General features: G+C 42.4%; 1 protein-coding gene across 1 annotated transcript in view; it reads right to left on the bottom strand.

Annotated features, from left to right (window-relative positions):
* The window catches only part of LOC147726407 (UDP-glycosyltransferase 3A1-like), a 539,556-nt gene that overhangs the window by 41,080 nt on the left and 477,738 nt on the right, over positions 1–20,738 (bottom strand). The window contains exon 6 of the mRNA XM_086960529.1: positions 9,402–9,621. Coding sequence (XP_086816655.1) covers positions 9,402–9,621 — 220 coding nt within the window. The remainder of the gene's footprint in view (positions 1–9,401; positions 9,622–20,738) is intronic.

The following is a 20,738-nucleotide window of genomic DNA, read 5'->3' as shown; positions in this document are numbered from 1 at the left end:
GTTTGTCACCTTACCCAAATTCCCCAGTTATAACAGACATACTAAAACTAGCAGCTGGGGAGGGGGCACCAGATTTCGACATCCCAATGACTGGTTTCAGCCTATAGCACATCGGGAGCCAGGAAGATTCAATCGCCCGAATGAGTTAAACATCAGGCCTGTCTTGGCACAAGAGCCAAGAGGAAATGTCTGGGGTTCTGGCTTCCTGGGTTACGATCACAGCGCCCGGGGCTTCAGGCCAACACACTGGCTGAGAAACGATCAGTTCTTGACACATCCAAATACTCCACAACCCATGTGGAACTCAGCTACATATGGTCAGGGTCAGGTAGCTACTCCCTTTGAGTGGGGTTTTGGTACTGGCAATAGGTTTGCTCCTTTATCTGATTTAAATACCTGTGATTGACTTGAACCAGGAGCCGATCAAGTAAGGGAGGTGTCGAACGATACTAATAAGTGGTGGTCTGGTATCGCAACAAACAGCTGAAGGAGTATCAGAGGGCGTAAATGATTCAAGGTTACCCACTGACTCTTGTAAGATTATAAGCTGGAATGTTGCAGGTTTAAATGCAAAACGCCAGGATCAAGCTTGGCTGAGCTTTGTCTCAAAATATCACATCATTGCCCTGCAAGAAACTTGGGACACATCTAACAACCTCTGGTGGGATGGGTTCACCAGCTTTACTAAACCTGCAGTCCCTAGCAGAGCGGGCAGAGCTAAAGGGGGCTTGGTGATTTTGTTTTCATTGGCTCTAAAAGGTAGCTATAGGCAGATCAGCTCTGATTCTGATAACATCTTAATGGTCGAAAGGGTGATCAACAAAGATAGCAGGACATTATATGTCAACTTTTATAATTCTGGGAACAGCGAATACAGCGGCCGTAATATCGCCAGCTTGGACAATATTTTAAACACAGTATCACAGGATATCAACTTAGCTTTTGAGTTTATTTTATTAGGCGATTTTAATATTCACTTATGTAAATTAGCCTGCAAGGGAAGAGATGTCAACGAGGCCGATGATGCAGCCCTACAGGGACCTCACTTCGAACACTCTGCAGAGGGGCAGGAGCTTGAAGATCTACTTGCTAACTTTGACTTATACGAACCTGACTGTGGCCTGAGAAATCCAACTTTTACTGGCGCCCAATATGGAACAGTGATCGATTATATTTTTGTCTCATCAGGCATTCTAAATCGGTCTATGGCCTACCGTACAGTTTCAACACACTACAGTGACCACAACCCAGTACTACTCGAAGTGGCTTGGGGAGCCCATATGGGGGCACCACCAGTAATCGCAAAAATGGCACATCCCCTGAGGACCTCTGACCAAGATAGACGAGTAAAGTGGGCTAAAGTGATCCCGGAAAACTTTTATGAAAAATGCTTCCCTAAAATTAAAGCCTAGGTAGAGCTCTGTAGAAATCCGGGCACTCAAGGGAATACTATAGTAGTAGCTTACGAGGCAATATGCGATCAGGTCTCTAAGGATCTTCTAGCCAAACCCATCCAGGGAGCTCAAGGACATAAGCGATGGTTCGACCCTGCATGCTCGAAAGCCCACAGAGAATTGCTGGCGGCACTAAAATCTGTTCCGAGAGTCAAAGATGATATTTCGAGACTAAGGAAAATTTACAAAGCAGCCATAAAGAACCGTAAAGACATTATTAAACGTGAAACATGGGATAATCTCCTTTCAGCGGCAGTACTGAAGGACAGTAGGAGATTTTGGGAGATCATCAAACAGCCCCTATTTTCGGATGATAGCAATGCACCCATGGATTGCGTGATTACCGACGAAACATGGCTGTCTTTTTTCGAAAACGTATATGGGGGCGATGATGATGAAGGATCTAAAAAAGGCCAACTGCCCAACATAGATGTACATCCTATCATCTTTAATCCTCAAGAAGCGGAAAAAGCTCTCCTGGCAACCACTAAACATAAGGCACCTGGTCCAGATGGAGTACCCGCTGACTTTTTCATGTTTTCACCTAAACTGTGGGCTGAGGTTATGTCAAATGTGTTTAATGCAGTTAACGGCAATTCAGCCCCCGCCTCGTGGGCCATATCTACCATCGTTCCCATTTTTAAAAATAAAGGACGGCGGGATGATCCCGCGTTTTATAGGCCCATATCCCTCTTGGACTCAACCATAAAAATCTTGGGCAGAGTCCTCTTATCCAGATTGAGGGAGAACGTTGAGGGTTGTGGCGGGTTGTCTGAACTGCAATATGGCTTTAGAGAGAGAAAAGGGACGATTGAACAATGTATTAATCTGCACTTACTCATCTCTAAGTACACGGTTGCCAAGGAGGGTTCCGTGTTTCTTGCATTTATGGACCTTTCATCGGCGTTCGACCTTGTCAATAGGTCAAAACTGTGGGCGATCCTGTTGGAGTTGGGCATCGATGAGGCTTTGGTTACGTTCATGGCCACATTGCATCAGGAGCTCTTTGCAGCCGTACGAGTGTCAAACACTGGCAGATGTACTCCACTGTTTAAATCTCTAAAGGGGGTACGGCAAGGTTGCATTTTAGCCCCCTCGCTTTTTACCATCTACATTAACGGCCTGGGGGCACACCTGCGTGGCCAGGACGCGGACGTCCCGCGCGCAGGAGATGTACAAATTCCGGCACTCCTGTACGCGGATGACGCCGTGTTGATCGCCCGCACTGGTGTTGGACTTCAGCTCCTCTTGGATGCCTTTGGCTCTTTTATGGATAATTTGGACCTGAAGGTTAATGTTTCCAAATCACATACGATGGTAATGGGGCGTGAGTGTACCAAAAAAAGACATAAATCATTCTTTTGCAGAGGGGTCCCTGTTTCAAAGGTAACCACATTCCCCTATTTGGGTGTATTGTTTGATCAAAAGGGAACATGGGGGCCACAGATAAGAGCAAAAAGGTTGGCGGTAACTAGATCTTCCTCAGCGATCTTGGGCTTTGCGGGTAAGTTGGGAGCTAGGCCCATGGAAGCCCTTCTAAAAATCTATAAGTGTAAGCCTGTGGCCATTGCACTATATGGATCTCCTTTGTGGGGCTATGTAAATCTTGACCCTATCCAGAGAGCAGAAAATAGATTCATTAGATCTCTTCTCTCTGTACCCCAGTCAACCCCAACTTATTCGATCCATCAAGAGGTGGGCTTACCCTACTTGTCAGATTTATTGAGCCTAGCGCCCCTGATCCTATGGCTGAAAATGTGGTTGAATGAAGACCTCCCACTGAACCATAAAATACTGAAAGATGTCCTATCTTTAGACAAATATAGCAGTATCCCATGGCTGGCCTACTTAATTAAATCATTCACAGATTTGGGTCGCCCAGAACTTTTTTCCTGCCCAGAAAAAATCAGGGCTTTGGACATAGGTTATATAAAAAAGGCATTCAGGGAAAGGAAGGAAGCACGACGCGAGGATGTTGAACTACTGAAGCCAACAGTTAGGTCACACAACCTTTTGGTTAGTGTCCCCTCTCTCGCACCTTATCTTAGTTTCGTTACATTCCCTTATCACAGGTTCTTACTAACCAAGTTTAGGTTTAACCTGTTACATTACTACTTAGGTTTTTTTAAGTGCTGGCAGAAGCCAGACCTAGCCCCACCTTGCAGTTGTGATGATTTTTCGGTGCAGGACACAATGCACTTTGTCATGTTTTGTAGTCTGTATCATGAGCAGAGGAAAAAATATTTGCTCCCCATCCTGAAAGAAGCGGGTTTTACACAGGTACGCCCGGCGCTGCTTTATTTACAGCTTCCGACAAATCCCCGCACAACCTTTTGCATTGCTAACTTTTTAGTGGCTGCTGCTAGGGTGAAAGCTGCTGGCCAAATTTCGCCTTAGTAATTTTAAAAGGGTTACCATGTTTCTCTTGACATGAACTGAAAATGTATTTTCTTAATTTTGTATATAGTATTTTAAATGTGCATGTAGTTTGATGCTTTTTAGGAAAACGTGGGGTTATGTATGTATCCTATGTCATGTTTTATTGTTTTTGTTTCTTTGTATGACTTGGAATAAGTCGAATAAAGATATCCTGACTGACTGTCCTGATATTATATAGAATTGTATGACCTCATAATGTAATACACTTACCAACACCTTTAGGGCGAGTAGGTTTCATTTGTTAAACCCTCTAGCTCAACCCTGGGTAGATGTGGCTCTAAGGAGCAAGTGTAAAACATTTAAACTGCAACAAAACAATAGAAAAAATAAATGAGCCACTGAAGAAATCTGGCACCAATTTAATAAAAGTACATTGTATTTTTAGTCCGCACAATGAAAAAATGTTCACTAGAGAATTCCAGAGATATAGATTTTACAAAGTACAGTAAATAGATACTTTTTACTCAACCGCAAACCAGAATTGCCAAATTCAATGAATTTGATGGAAATACTTTTTGAACAAAAACTTTGGCTATTTTTATTGAGGTCGGTCAGAGTTACTCTGAGTGACCAGTTCTGACAGAAAGCCAGTCATGTAGACCAGTAACGTCCTCAGAAACTGTTACCTTGGTAGGAAAAGCAGTCTTCAGTCAGTTCCAGACACTTTTATCACTTTACTGTAGGCCCCCATGGAAGTGGTCCTGATGCAAGTGATATATAATGCTGAAGATGCTCAAAGATGCTAGTGATGCGAAGAGGTCAATAGGGGTCCTCTTGTGGCTACACCTTGGTCCACGAAAGTAGTGACACCTTCCTGACCACGGGGTCAGTGTCCCTCAAAGTCTTCTTGGTCCTGGTAGAAGTCCAGTACCAACTGGGCTACCTGACCCATAGTCACAGCCAAATCCTTCCCTGGGCAATAGCGCATCTTCTGGGTAGCCAAGCTACCCTCTAACAACTCTACCTCGTCCAGCGGACTGAGGTGCAACTTTGAGCGCTGGGCTGTGGTCTCTGGTGCTTACTGGCAGCCACTGGTGGTTTCCTCAATATTCTGGGCTACCAACTTGCCACAGCAGGCTTCTTCAGCTGTTGTGGCCCTACGCTGCAAACAGGAGGTCAGACAACTGACTTTTGGAGTCTCTTGCTTTAGCTGGGCTCTGGAGATGGCCTCCCCGTAATCAGGACACAACAGGCACAGTTCCTTCTCCTTTGCTACCTACCAGGACCAGTCAGCTGGGGCAGTCCATGCTGGTGCAGCCTCTTTATGCCTGGTCCTCAAGGCAGCAAAGCAGTCCTCCTTGGTCCTCTCTCAGTCCAGTCAAGATCTGATTTCTGTGTTCTATTGATGCCCTTTTTTTGCTCAGAAAGTGCCACTAGGGCAGATGCTGTCAGAAGTCAATGGGCAGCTAATTTCCCCTTCCTCGTGGTGACCACTTCCTGGGATGTGTGGCATCTGGCTATCCCAGGATCCACCATTCGGTCCCCTACAACATGGCAGAATGCCTCTCTCAGTGTCCAGAGCTTTCTAACCCAACAAAGAGGTGTGGCTACCAAGGGGGCTACATGCTCCTGCAAAACCAGTTTGGCAACAGTGTAACCCTTCCCTATCCCAAGTATCAGCCTATCCACCTAAACAATAGAGCAGCACTTGTCTGGAGTTGTTCCGAATCGCCCTTTAAAGGCGGCTTCTCCCATGTGGCTTACTGGAGGAGCGAGGTAACATCTCTCTCTTGTACAGGCTTCTATTGTAACCTTTCCTGGGAGTCATTAGCATGCCTCCCCAGGAGGGCAAAAGGCTGTCTCAGAGACAAACCCCCATGTGCAACCGTTGAGGGTGAGGGAGACTACAGGCATCAAAGTGGCAACTTTACAAAAGTTGCACACAGCGATAAGTTACATTAATTCTGACTATGACATCGGGTCAGGCTGAATGCAAATATTTGTTCGATACCTTGGTGTATCAACTTTGGTTGCACCATTGTTGAGTTAGCACATATGAGGGGTTGGCAATGTAACTGGGTACTTGCCAAAGTGGAGACCACGTTTTTCCACAGTAAAAACAACAGTTTTGTGTTTCCACAGTCAGAACACGTAAACAAAACACATGTTCTTCCTGTGTAATATGCTGCAACCTGCCTTAGGGCTCAGTAAACCTGTTATAGGGGTGACTTACATATATGCCAGGGGGACGTCTGGCTCTGAAATATCTTTAAATGGCATACCCAGGCCTGGCAGTTTCAAACTGCTCTTCCAATCTGCAGTGGCAGACTAGCAGACTCGTTTTGCCTGTGTCACAATGAGGGTGGTACAACCAGTGCTGCAATCCCTGGGGGTAACCCCCTAACTTACCTGTCCTGGGTACCTTTGGCATCAAATACTACAGACTTATACGTAAGTTAGCTAATGCCATTTGCGTATAAGCCAATGCATTATATGTGTTTTAGGGTCAGGGTTCGGGCACAGGGGTCTGGTTAGCAGGCCTCTGTGCACTCTCAGAGTAAAAAAATCCAGCAGCATCAGTCCAACATTTGGTTGGGACCATAATAAAAGAGCAATTTTCTTACAGTTCCCAATTGAAGATGGTGCCAACGTTTTTCCTGTGAAGTCATGTCCTGTCTGGACCATACGTTGTCTTTAGATTCATGTGTCACAATGCATTTGTTGCTTTACTTTTTGTCACATTCATCGCCTACTTTGAAATCTTTCTGTCCCAGAATTTTTCTCATATAATAGCAAGAGGAGCTTAGAGGGAATAACGGGTACTATTAGGGAAAGCCCTCCACTCAGTGAAATTCAATCCAAAAAAATCCCTGTACCTAGGATTCAAGTTAGCAATTATCTAGCGGGCATGAGAACCTTCTCCACTGGAATCTTCTATCGTAAGATTCGGGATATACCTTATCTTAATTCTATGTTTAGGTATCTATTGTCTCTAATGCCCCACTGTCCCAGACAAACACCTTGTTTGTGAGCACTAACAATTGAACTGAACTACTTTATTAATAAATGAGGAATGCACTGTTGAGTTAAAAAGGCTGGTAGCTTATTGTCGCATACCACTACCTGCAACCAACATGTTTCACTGCCCAATATAAATTACGGCAGATTCATCAGGGTTAACACTTTGTTGCTGCACCCACTTCAGGTTCCTGGGATGATTTACGGTCCCTCAACAAAGGCTGTACGGTTGATGCTACAACCGACAGCAAAGGCGGAGAATATCTGATCAGCTGTTACGAGTGAGCATAGCTGATCTAGGCTTCCTGTTTCAAAGATGTCTGAAGTGGGTGCAGCAACATAGTGTTACCCCTGATGAATCTGCCGTAATTTATATTGGGCAGTGAAACATGTCGGTTGCAGGTAGTGGCATGCGACAATAAGCTACCAGCCTTTTTAACTCAACAGTGCATTCCTCATTTATTAATAAAGTAGTTCAGTGGGTCTGCCTGTTGATTTTACTTTATTTTCACTCTGTACTGTTTTGTCACGTATAGGAGCTATGCTCTAAGCTCCTTGCTTTGCACCTCTTTCTTCAAACTTTCACTCCTTATACTTCTTGATTTTTTCACAAAATCTGGATAAGGAATGGTCACCTATGATGAGAAAGGGGCTGAGTATTTGGTAAATATCTGACCAAATTTCCCCGAGGGTGTTCGCCCGTGAGGTACCTTCCTCTCCGCCACACATTTATTCTGTTTCAATTGTGTATGTGTGGGTGTATGTATGGCCTTATTCAGGGCTGCCATCATAGGTTGCACCGAGTTGAGTATACAGTGAACCCCCAAAACAATTGTTAGTGCCAGAATTTTTCTCACCTTGCCTGCAGCCGCATACCTTATTCGGTTTCTCTAGTTCAAAAGATCTTTTGCCTGGCTTTTTGTCCGTTCAGGTTCAGAGTAGTTTTGGTGACACTGTAACTTCCATGTTACGAAATCAAGAATCACCAAGACTACTTAGTAAAATGTTTTACCTTCATGTTTTTTTGCTCTTAAATGGGATCCTGTAAAGGAGACACTTGGCCCCATTCATGTTTATAATAGTCTTTGACACTTATAGGGAGCTTGCTATTTCTACATCGAGGTTGTAGACTGGAAAGGAAACACATAAGTGTAATTTGTCCTTATGAGAGACAGATTGCCTTGTTTCCTCTTTCAGCTACTCTACAAATGTTATGCATCCCTCAAAATGACAGACATTTCAGTGCTAAGGAATATGGGCCAGAACTTAGTAAGAAGAGAATTCAGGTAGCATAATTTGATGTATGTTTTTAAATTATATTTTTTGTGTTCACTTATCAACACAATGCTTTTAATATGTGCAGTATATTTGTATCCACTATCCACTAGAACAGATATTAATAAAATACTACTTCAGTTTTCTTGTGTGTGCTCTCTTGGGAGAATGCGTGAAGTTACTTAAACATCTGTTTCTCTGACAGGTAATGTTGCATTCCTAATTTTAATTACCTCTGGGTAAGATCATTGGAGTTTTCATGGGGCACACAAGTCTGTTTTTTACACTCTGAAGGATACGTTGGAATGGCATACTTCCTTCGGGCTAACGGAAATGTATTAGATGGTCAGGATCAGCAGCGGCTCCTCCGCTAAGGCAGAGGAGTGACGCCCCACAAGAAAAATTAAATGATATTAGCACAATGTTATTATCATTTTATTTTTACCGTACTGGCCCATGTGTGTATTTTAAGGTGCGTGGCAGGGTTGGGCTGTCAGTCAGCAGGAGGAGGAGTGATATGTGTACTTAAGTGTGCATGACTGTTTGGCCGGCTGTCTTGGGCCAGCCAAACAGTAATGCTCACTTAGTATGTTCTCCACCGGCTGTAATACACAGCCTGGGTAGAGAACATGCCCAGGCTCCCACTACCTGTTTGAGCGCCGTGCCACGGCACTCCGACCAATCACAGCACTGCTATTAGCTAGGGGCTAGGGGATTGGCTAGGAGAGTCTGGAAGCCTGGGTGCTTCCTTTTTCTAGGCCACCAACAGCAGAAGAAAGGAGGAGAGGCGTCGGACAGGTAAGTGGAATTTTCTTGCTTTTTAAACACAGCCACCCACCCAACTACCACTGCCCTGTATCAGCCGCCACTGGTCGGGATAAACCTGGTAATGTAACATTCAGACAAGGCCCACAAAGGAAATGCCAAGCTCAGGCCAGCACGTATGATTATCTCTTTATTTATCCAAGCTAGTTAATTTTCCTTATAATCGGTGTCAATTTGTCAAATATGAAGGCTTGCATTGATTCCGGCATCCGTTCTAAGTAACCAGTCTCTGACTTGAATAAATATATGAACGTAATACTTATAAATGATATTATTTATTATCTTGTATTATTATTATTATTATTATTATTGTATTAATAACTGCATCATGACTTCATTTTGTAGAGAAGAACTGTTGAACACACACCGAATTATCAAAAAGGTCTGAGTATTGATCTGTAAATCAAACATATGCATATGTTAGAACAATCTGTAACACATTTGATATACCTTGGATCTTCTATGAGTTGCTTCATTGCCAATGTAAATCTCTGCGCGGTGAGCTGCCCAACAGGAATTGTAGTGCCAATTTTTTTTGCCACGACTCGAGCCATATTGTCAAACTGATCTCCAAAAAGGGGAATCCCCAAAACAGGAACGCCGTGATAAATGGATTCCCACAAACTGTTCATTCCACCATGGGTAACCATTAGCCGGACCTTAGGGTGCCCTATAATCAAAATATGCCATATTTACAATTTTTATTTCAAATCATCACATGCAAGATATCAGAATTAAGAAACATTAGCTTGTAGGCTCATTCTGATGTACAGTAGAAAGCTTCTTGCTATCTGTGGTTAATACTGATTTAGAGTTGCACTATTCTGTGTGGGTGGAGAATCCTCCAGTAGGAGTAAATCTCCAGCTGGGGTAGTAAAGAAACTTACAGTTGGCACCCAACTATAAACATTGTTCTGTGTGAGAGCAAGCATAAAATTAAGGAGGCAATTCACAAACTGCATTTTTACTACATGTAGTAGTACTAAAATATGAAACCTACCCCTTTGCCACCCGGACTGTGGAGACCTCCACACCCATAGTTATACGTCTTAGAACTAAATGTGGGAGAACAGTGGGGAGTGTCTAGAATTTTTTTTACTACTACAGGCGAGAGGCTTGAAGTGGACAAGGGGCGGGGGGGTTAAGAGAGGGCTAGGAAAGGGTTTAAGGAGGGTTAAGAACCAATCCAACAAAAAGAGTAAGCACGTTCATATACTCAAACTGAATAGAAAGGTGCTAAAGTTACTAAAGAGCAAAAAGAAACCCAAAAGCTCAGATCTGGAGTAAGCACAGTACAACACTTGGTCACTCACAGGTACCGCAAGACCCTCTTTTAGGAAATAACGGAGGTAGGAACTTCAAATAGAACGCTTTAGGAAATAATGTTAAAAGAAATTAACTCATTTTGTTTCTGAAAAATATATAAAAAACTATTTTAGTGTTAAAAAAATAATATACAAATTAGAAACAATTATTTCATTTTAAAATAATGGATTAACTTTGTTTCAATTAAAAAAAAATGTAACCATTTTAAAGAAAAAAATGTCGTTAATTTTATAAATAACCTTCAGCTTTTAAATCAGAATAAAGACATACAAAGAATTTTCATTAGGTGGATTTATGGCATGAACAATGAGGCATGTCACAACAAAGTACTCATGAATCATAAATCTTACTTCTTAACATCTTTACAATGGTAAAGGAGATTAAAGTCAAAAGAAAAGTATGTTATTTCACAGTTTCATGAATGAATTATAAAGGCATTTGAAGTGACTTACCTGCAGATACAACTCAAGCTGATTTATTTATTAACTAGTTATCAAAGGCTTCATTAAATAGAATTAATGATGTAAGCTTATTTAGACATATACTATTAAAAATTTGGATGTACAAGTGATTAAGTCCAGTCACGACCGGGTTTAGATAAGTGGCTCAACTAAACAGATCCTCATCAGCATAATTAGAAAATTGTTGATGCCCTAGCCAGCCTCTGTGGCCAGTAAATAGCAAACATAGGGCCAGATGTAGGAGCCAAAATACCGGTCGGTAACGGCCGATTTCGGCCGTTACCGACCGGTATCTAGTAATTGGCATGTAGGGACCCTATTTTACTGATTCAGTAAATTTACAGAATCGGTAAATTTACAGAATCGGTAAAATATCGAATCGGTATTTTTACCGATTCGGTAACTTCCTGATGTAGGTGGGACTCTTCTGAGTCCCAATGGCCTTACAGATTCGGTATTTTACCACCCAATCCAATTGGGTGGTAAAATACCGAATCCAGGTGTGCATGCACATATGTGCATGCACACCTATGCCATGTGACAGACAGACATGCCCTTAGGGCATGTCTGTGTGCCACATGGCACACATGCCAGTATTTGGGGTGCTAGAGGGTGTCAAAGTGACACCCCCTGCACCCTTGCTGGAATCGGTATTTACCGAATCGGTAAATACCGATTCGGTAATGCCCATTGATTCCTATGGGCTTCAATGCCCATAGGAATCAATGGGCATTACCGAATCGGTATTTACCGATTCGGTAAATACGAATTGTTACAGAATCGGTAATTCAATTACCGATTTCACCTACATCTCCCCCCTTCTATTTTACCGATTCATAAATACTCAATCGGTAAAATTCGGTATTTATGAATCGGTAAAATTAAATTACCTACATCTGGCCCCAAATGCCTCAGTTGAGATCATTTAACTCTGGTAGGGGCCAGAGTGGGAATAGAACATGACAGGGCCGAATCAAAAACATTACTAGTCCAACAGGAGGGCTCACAAAATGCATCCCCTCGATCAGCCTAAATAGAATGGATCCCGGCTAGCAAGCATCCAACCTAAGAGACACTAACAAAATTGGACTGCAAAGAAGAAACGTTATGCAAGGATAGCAAAATCCTACACAGGCAGCTAGAAAACAGACTATATAGCAAGACAAATCACCTTGTCGAGAATAAATGAACAATTAACGAGGAAAACCAATACCCTTTCTGAAGTGGATAAGATGGTAATATCTAGAGGCCTCTTTCAGAGTCTTCTGCCATCAATTCTTCATCAAAGCAACTCACTTGAGACGTCCCAGAAGCTCCAATCACTACTGAAAATCAGGGAGGATAGTCAAATAAAACAGCCTGCCAATTACAGGTACTTTTTTTTTTTTTTATTTCTTTTTTTATCCTCATTTTGCGATTGTATAGATAAGGAGGTTTCTGGAGAAACTGATGATCTTTCTAGGAAACTTTGCCTTCACAGCCCCATCGCTTTCCGGAATTGTCTGCCAATTACAGGTACAAGAGGAAATGAGGGAGGATGACTCAAAAGCTCTTCTAGAAAGGCTGGTGCCTAAGGGACACCACTTCTCAGGTCCCCTCGAAGACAAAACCCTACTCCACAACCCTCATCCAATAGAGAGCCCACTTATAAAAAACTATTTACAGGAGTTGAATATCCCTGATCAGTTTCGTTATGCACAATGTATTCTGAAGGCTGCAGGAGTATATTATTTTCAATACAAGCAAAGATATACCCTTCTAAGTCCAGTTCTCCAATCTAAAATGCAACCCGTAGATGGGTAAGTACAGCCTACTAAATCCAGACCAATGTCAAGGAACGTTATTCTAACTGCTGAGAGTAGGATTGACCCCACTAAGTCCTCATTTAAAAGTATGCTGATAGAAACCAAAGGCAGTAAAAAGGTGCGAATAGAGCACAGTTTCAAGATCAATACTCTAAGGCGCATGTGTGAGGATAGATGCAGACATGTCAACATAATTATAATTGAAGTTCCGGAGGCTGCAGAGGCAAGGGTGATAGATATGATGACCTGGATTGTTGAGCTTTTGTTGAAACTTACAGGTGATGAATTAGGTGGAGTAGAGTTGGGTGGATCTAGCAGCTGCAAGAGCCCAATGCATGCCTACAACTATGTCTAAAACAAGCAGCAAACCCAGGACCATTATTGCTTACTTTCAGGTCTAGAAATGTGAGAACTGGTCCTCACTATTGCAAGATAAAAAAAAAAGAGTTGTAACCAAGCATGAATTTTCTCTCACAGTATTTCTGGATCTCACTTAGGAGACTGCAAAGAGACAATGTGAATTTAGGGTCTTATTCCCAGGATTTAGGGCACTATTGATCACTTTAACAATCAAGGATCAAATATGAGAATCCATTCGCATGGATCCTTTTAGAATGTCACATACGTGTCCAAGCAATTTATGCTACAGGGGAAAAGCCCCATAATATTTATTTTAATAAATGAGGCTCCAGATTTGACCTGATAATACCTTAGAAAGGAACTTATGAGCAAATATTATCATGTGCTATGTCAAAGGGGTGAGTGGGACAGGAGAGGCTATATTTTGGATTTTTTCAGCTTTCATGCCATAAAAGTTTCCACATCATCGCAGGCCATAGAGTAAAATAAAATAAAATAGGTAGATAAAACATATAAAGTACTTAAGATACATATATTCTATATTTTCTGGATATAGTTCCAAGCATTCAATAGGAAGAGAGTGGGAAGAACTCTTCTACTGGCTAGACCAGCCCCATGAGATAACAGACTCCATGGTAAGAGGTGCCAGGAAAGCAAATGAATGAAGAAGGGGGAGCAAAACAATAAGCAGGAGATGATGAAACTGTTGCATACTAAGATCTCTCTGCTGCATGGGTGCCAGATAACCAATTTATGTTACAGGCCAATTGGTTACACTGGCTCAGAATATGCCATATGATGCCTAAAAGTGCGGGCTTGCAGAGTCTCTCTCTTGGCCCTGTTTCCTCTCAGTCTTCTGGCTGTTGCTTCTTCTCTCTTAAACTCAAATAAAATGGAAATCATTTGCCTAAGGATTTTCAGTTGCTTTCTAAGGTAACCCCACAGCTGGTGAACTTCAGATTTTCACACTCTTTTCTTTTCCTTTTTTAGCATGGCTGATTCTTCTTTGGGGTTTTCTTGACTCTCCCAGTCTATTATGTTTTTCTGTAATGTGGTGCTTGATGTCATTTCCTTTTCCTGTCTGATTGGACGATGCATCACATGTTTTCTCGCTCCCTTTACTTGCTGATTTTGACTTTTCAGTCTTAGGACTTCCTCACCTGGATACTGGACTCCTGGTTTTCTGCATCCATATGAAGGCTTCATCAGCAAAGTATTTTTTTATGATTTGAATTTTTCCTCCTGAGAAGGTGGAAACTTCTCGAGGGCACTTGCCTACTAAATATTCCAGTGTATGGTGACATTCTGGCTTCTAGAAACAGTCGCTCTTATCTCAGACAGCAGAAGAAGCGGTTTAAGATTACAGGTAAGCGTCCAGTCCTGAACAAAAACCAAGGTGTGTGGATGACCTATATACCCAGAAAGGATTCAAACCTAGATAACTACCTTTAATGTTAAGTGTCTACATTCTAGTGTGAAAGGGCCTTTATTTTTTTACTGAATCTAATTATGATTGCAATCTTACCTTTGTATGCCTGATATTGCTTGCCTCCTGGAAATAAGAGTGGCGAAGGACAGAATTCTATATAGGAGATTTGGAACTACAGTCTCAGTAATAGTGTCAGGACACTGGGAAATACCTCACAAAAGAGTTAGGAAACATTACACATAGAGAATGGGACAATGGAGTTTACAATCATCGAGGAGATAAACTTTCTGTGTTCATTTGAAAACACACTGCTAAAGTCACCAGCCACTACAGGGTCACTATTTGATTTCCAGGACAGATAAGGCATAGCTCTATAAAGGGTTATGTGAACAATAGATATCTGGCAACATTGTTTGTTTTTCTTACTATTTCGCCACCATATTCAATCCTTCATCTTTGTTGTTTTGCCCTTGTCTGTCCCCTTTATTTTTCTTCTGTGTCCCTCTTGGACAACAAGAGAATTGACTTTTCCTTTGGACACCCTTCTCTGTTTGCAAGACCAATTGTGCTTCCTGTGGAGCACAGCCCTTCTTCAGTTCTCAGGCAATGTTCCAGATGTGCCTGGGGGCTAGTTTCAGTGCATCTCCTTACCTCACCAGGTGTTCATTCACTGTGTTCATTAACAGCCTGTGTGTCTTGTGAGATCATGTTGGTCATCATGCACTTACTGTCTTTCTGTTACAACAGATAGGTTGTGCTCTGTAATTTGCCTTGTGAAGCTGTGCCATTCCTTAACTCAGAGAGTCCAGTCCACGTTTCCATCACCCAGCCTACTGGAACACGTGTCTCCTTCCCTCTCAGTCCCATACACCCTTTCCCCTTTCAAACAGCTTCTTAACATTTTTGGAATTACATACAGGCTAACAAACAATGGGGAAGGTGGAACTGACCTTATTGTCCTATGGCAGAGATCCAATCATAGTGATAGATAGCTCTTCAGAGGCTACTATTAAATGAACGTTGATTTTACAATTTAATTTCAATAATCAAATTATTTAATATAGATCAGATCCTGGGGTGGTGGGTGATATATAGCCTAAAAATAGGAAACAGTACTATGTATATCTGCTGCCTGAATGCTCGTAATGCGGATAATTAAAACATGTAGATCACACACAACTAAGGAGGAAAAGGGTAAGCTCCTACATCAACCTCCCCTACAAATGTATACAAAAAAGAGAGGTAAGAGTACTGGAAATCATGCTGATCATTCTGGACGACCTTGCCCCTCAGAAGGTAAAAAGAACACAAGTCAAAGACAGGAACCTCTGGTGCACTGGTTCCCTCAACATGGAAAGGAGGTCCTTACGACAATGGGAAAGAATATGGAAACAACACCCCTCTGCGATGCATCTTAAACTTCTTCGCCAGGCGAGAACCTCCTCCAACAAGCACATCCTCAATTCCAAAAAAGAATATTTCAGATCTGAACTGAGTAACGCCAAGAATAGACCCCGTAAACTCTGGTGTGGTCAAACACCAGTCCAACAAACTGGCTAAAACACCGAAAGAATCCCCCAAATCTCTAATATCGTCAGAGGAATTCTCCTCTTTCTTCACTGATAAATCCACGGCTTTAGGAATTGAACTCAGTACCGCCTAATATTCACTTCCCCTTTCCCCGCTCAACACCCTCTGGTCTCTCCTAAAAACCAAGCCTGTTGGCCCGACTTCGAATAATATGACGAAGACTCCATCTCCAAAATCCTCTCCACCCTAAAACCTAACAATCACTTTAATGACCCGCTTCCGTCCAACTGCCTCACTGCTGTCTCTCAATCCATTGTTCCTTGCTGGACCGCATCCTAATGCCCCCCTAAAAGTATCTTCGTAGGTTTGAAATATCCATGGGTGCAGAAGAAATATACTAATTGCAACTCGGAAAATGTAATTTACCTAATTAAATGTTGCTGTGGATTGTTATACATAGGGATGACAACCCGTAAATTCAAGATATGGTTTACGGAATATAGGAGCAACAACAGATGTCAGAAAGCAATGATGAAATTTACTACACATTACCTGGAGAAAAAGCACACAGTGGACGGCTTCCATTGGACAGTACTAGATAAACCAAATATCCTGAATAAAGTGTGAGACACCAAAAGGATTTTGCTACTCAGGGAGCAGAAATGGATTTAAAGGATCCAGAGCAATGACAATGGTTTAAACAACAGCATTTTGTGGATTTTACTCAATAGGTTGTGAATCCTAACAGACCTGTTCCCACATGTTACCTGACACATTTCAGGTATGAGTGCCCCTGTGAAACTAAATACTACAATACTCAGACTGACTGTTCCATTACACAGAAGCCTAGGATGAGGAATGTGCCCACAATGATCAAATAGGGGGTGTATACCATTCATACACTTGAGGCAAGTTTGCTACTTAGGTGGGGCAATCCCCGGTTTCATCCTACCAGTGTCTGACCCAACACACATGTTTGGTTAGAAAATTAACATGTGTACCTTTGATATATATTAAACAAAAGACTATAATTGATACACTGCCCTGAGATGAGTACATTATAAACTGCAATCTTGATACAGATATTATCTACTGAGACAATGGTACTTTCTTTTCATTAAAAATCCATTGGGAAAGAGCCCCAAATTTGTACTATTTTTAAAAAAACTATTAGAATGCAGGTGAGAATATTACTGCAAGAACTTAAGCCTTATACTTTCAAGATGGTGGATGAAGAAGGGCAGGACAGAAAAGACATCCTGTGCTAGCCCCGATATTGTGACTGCAATGGAAGACCACATGATGTAGTAAAGCAGAGTGAAACGACCAGTACCTACATGGTGTGCGGAGGGAACAACAGGGATGACGGCTTCACCTTGCCATAGTAAGGAAAGCTTGGAGAGGGGCCGATCTACTGGAGACTAGAGAGAACAGAATTACACTGGCCTCATTGCACCAATGCTTTAAATCCTGACGATAAAAATAAATATGCAGACGGGATGGACCTTCTGGCTACTAGAGACCACCGAAACATAAGGGATGCAGTGTACTAGTGCCCCCATACTTGACCTTGAGAATACATAGATAAATAAACGGGCCCGGGTGGGGGGGCAATGCTGGACAATGCTTATAATTATGTGTATTATTTCCTAATGTAAGTAGTGTTTGACTACAGGGAGCCACATAACTCCTGCGCCTTTTTGAGCTTCAACTACTGAGAAATTCAGTAAGATTTAGTCAAGATTGATGTTTCAGGTGTCCAACCTCTGTCTTAACTATATTCCCACTGGTCAGGGGTTGGTGATTGGTGTGGGACTCTATAGCGATAAATGACTATTTGTATAAAATAGAAAAGCCAACAGCAGAATTGTAACATACAGTTAATAAAAGAAAGAACCTGTATTCATGTTATCTAGGGCGTTATGCGAACAAGACCTCGAGAGGTTTCTACGCTTCGAAAGAATGAATGAACTTTCAATATTGTGATAAGAAAGAACCTATGCATGCTATCTGACTGTACAATTCAGGTAGCCAGGTCTCTCAGCGTGAAACTGTGATTATGACTGCAACATTTTCATTTACAGGTACTACTGTAGTGTGTTTAAGCAGCCAAGGACCTGAGTGGGTCTATCCTCAAACCTACTACAGTAGGTTAGAAAGTAGGGGAATATAGGGGAGCATAGATCCTGATGAAAGCCGTAAAGACCCATGTAAGGGCTATGTCCAATCGGCTGAAACATGTTAACAAATATGCAGTGCATCCTATATTTATTTTAATACTGACCAGGAGATCCATGAATAAAGTATATAGGTGGATATTCCTTAGCCAGTTTTAGATTCTATGTTCTCACTAATATTTCAATTTTGGATCCCTACAATTTTATGTTTGTATTGTCTTCCCCTTCTCTTTTGCTCCACCCCAGGGGTTGGTATGTTCGACGGTGTTGCTTAGCAAGCCCTATGAAGAAGCAGGCTGCATTTTGTGGGTGAGAGTAGTTTTACAACACAAAGCACGTGCCACCAAGTACAGCGGCGTGTATTTGAATAATCTTACTTCTTTTTTGTGTGTGTGGATCCAAAAATGTACTCAGAGATTTTGGAAGTCTTCCTTTCGTTATCTGGATATTATGTATTTACACATGACTTTAACTGTAAGCAGAGTCAAGTCAAGGACACTACCAATACCATAGGTCTCACCCAAATGTCTAAAATGAGACAGGCTTGTCATCATTAATTGATAGCTTAAAGCTGATTGAATAATGAAGATGGAGTGATCTGAACCCATGAGTATATGCTGTCTTTTCTATAGTCAATACTCAATAGATTTCTTTCTGGTTAGTAAAAGGTTAAAGATATAACAGTTAGTATTTACCTAGCCTACAGTTCAGATTATGCCCTTTAATCACTAGCATGAGAACTTGCAAATAATGTGCAGCATAATGTGGTATACAGTGAAGAAAGCTATTCGGGGTTTGTGCAAGAATAGGTAGCACAAAGACAAAGTAGAATTCAGGAAGATCAACAGCAGACAATGAGTAGTCTTGTGGAAAAAAGTAACAGCTGAACTGAATTAATCAGCAGGAAATTAAGTTACAGCAGATATTGATAATCAGAGCACAGATTAAAGCATTAAGGGCCAGATGTACATAGATTTTTTTTGAACTCGCAAATGGCCTCATTCCCAGAATCGGGCCAATTGCAATCACAAAAAAGCATTTCTATATGTACAAAACCCTAGTTCCAGATTCGATAAACTATTACCAAGTTGTAAAATGGGTTTGTGATTTGGTATTAAGGGCGTCCCTTCCTAATATCGACTTTCAGTGGTATATGTGTAAGGGGGCCTGCATCACTGGCCCAGGAGAGATCCATCTGGTCTTTTGAAGTCAGCTGCACAGAGTCCTTAGCCCATCAGGGGCATTGGGTTGCCTGCCTTCCAGCTGAACAAAAAAGTGATAGATAAAATGCTTGAGTACATCTCAGCCACCAGTAATTACTTGGGCTACATCCCAGGCTATCGCTATTCTGTACACCATGCATGCTTAGCTTGAACCAAGCCATATGCAAATCAGTGTTGACCATGCCCAGCCCAAACTACCAGGTTAGTTCCTCCCTGAACTGTAACACGAGCACAGCAGGACTAGTTTCACCCTTATTTTATTTTAAGAGTTTTACATAGCGCTGGCTAGACCCCGATGTATCAGAGTGCTTTACATGAGGCTCCACAAAATTACAAGATTACATCAGTTCCAATTTACATCAGTTGCTAGACAAACAATTACAAGAGCATAGAAGACGAGGTAAGTGAAGTGTAGAGGGGAAGGGGTGAGGGTAAAGGGGTAGGAGGGAGATACGGCAGAAAGACGGAGGAAATACTGCCCAAAGTCCGGCTGGGTAGGTGACGGTCAAGGGGGAATTCCCAAAACCCATCTCCTATATTGCCATCAGGTAGCTCCACCGGGCATTGGCCAAATAGCTAGGTCTCAATGGGAAAACATTTAAAGACCATGGAGGGCAAAGTAAATGGAGCGTAGAGGGGAGGGGGCAGGGAAGGTGAGAAAGGGAGGATAGGGGAAGAGACAACAAGGAGAGACGAAATGAAGTCTGTTTAAAGGACGACTGGGTAGGTGACGACCAAGGAGGGAGTCCAAGGCCCATCTCCCCTATAGCTAAACCAGGTAGCTCCATCGGGCATCAGACAAAATAATTTAGTCTCAATACATTGAGAGAGGAGAGAAGGAGAGACATAAATAGAGGGAGGATGCGGGAAGAGACGACAGGAGAGACGAAAGGAAGTCTGGCGAAAGACTGACAGGGTAGGGGACGTCCAAGGAGGGAATCCCTGACCTGTCTCCCCTATAGCTAAACCAGGTAGCTCCATCGGGCATCAGACAAAATAACTAGCTCTCAAATGACGAGGGAATATTCAAAGATAAGCAGGGTGGGGACTAAGGGCTAGGACAGGAGAGGGTAGAGGTCAGTAGCAGGAATGTGGAGAGGAGTAGAGCGGGGAGGAGGGAGATACAGCGGAGAGACAAAGGAAAGTCTGTCCAAAGTCCGGCTGGGTAAGTGACGGCCGAGGGGGGAAGCCCCCAGCCCATCTCTATTATAGCTATCAAGGTAGTTCCACCGGGCATCGGCCAAACTGCTAGGTCTCAACGGTTCGCAGATTCAATGTCTTGATGGGTGCGCCGGATAGGGGATATTCTTGAGGACTGGTCGATGACCAATAGTAGTAGCACAATGTGGTAGAGGACCAGTATGGATCCAAGGGGGTCGCTGGTGAGTTGATGAGGCGCAGGTATTTGGTAGGTTTTCCGGTGTGGTTTCTGGTCCCGTCGCGTTCTGTGAGAACCTTGGTTTCCCCATTATGCTG

The sequence above is a fragment of the Lissotriton vulgaris genome, chromosome 3_1 (assembly GCF_964263255.1).
Source record: "Lissotriton vulgaris chromosome 3_1, aLisVul1.2, whole genome shotgun sequence".
In the NCBI taxonomy this organism is placed as follows: domain Eukaryota; kingdom Metazoa; phylum Chordata; class Amphibia; order Caudata; family Salamandridae; genus Lissotriton; species Lissotriton vulgaris.
Note: the sequence above shows the minus strand (reverse complement) of the source record. Positions and strands in the feature narration are given on the sequence as shown.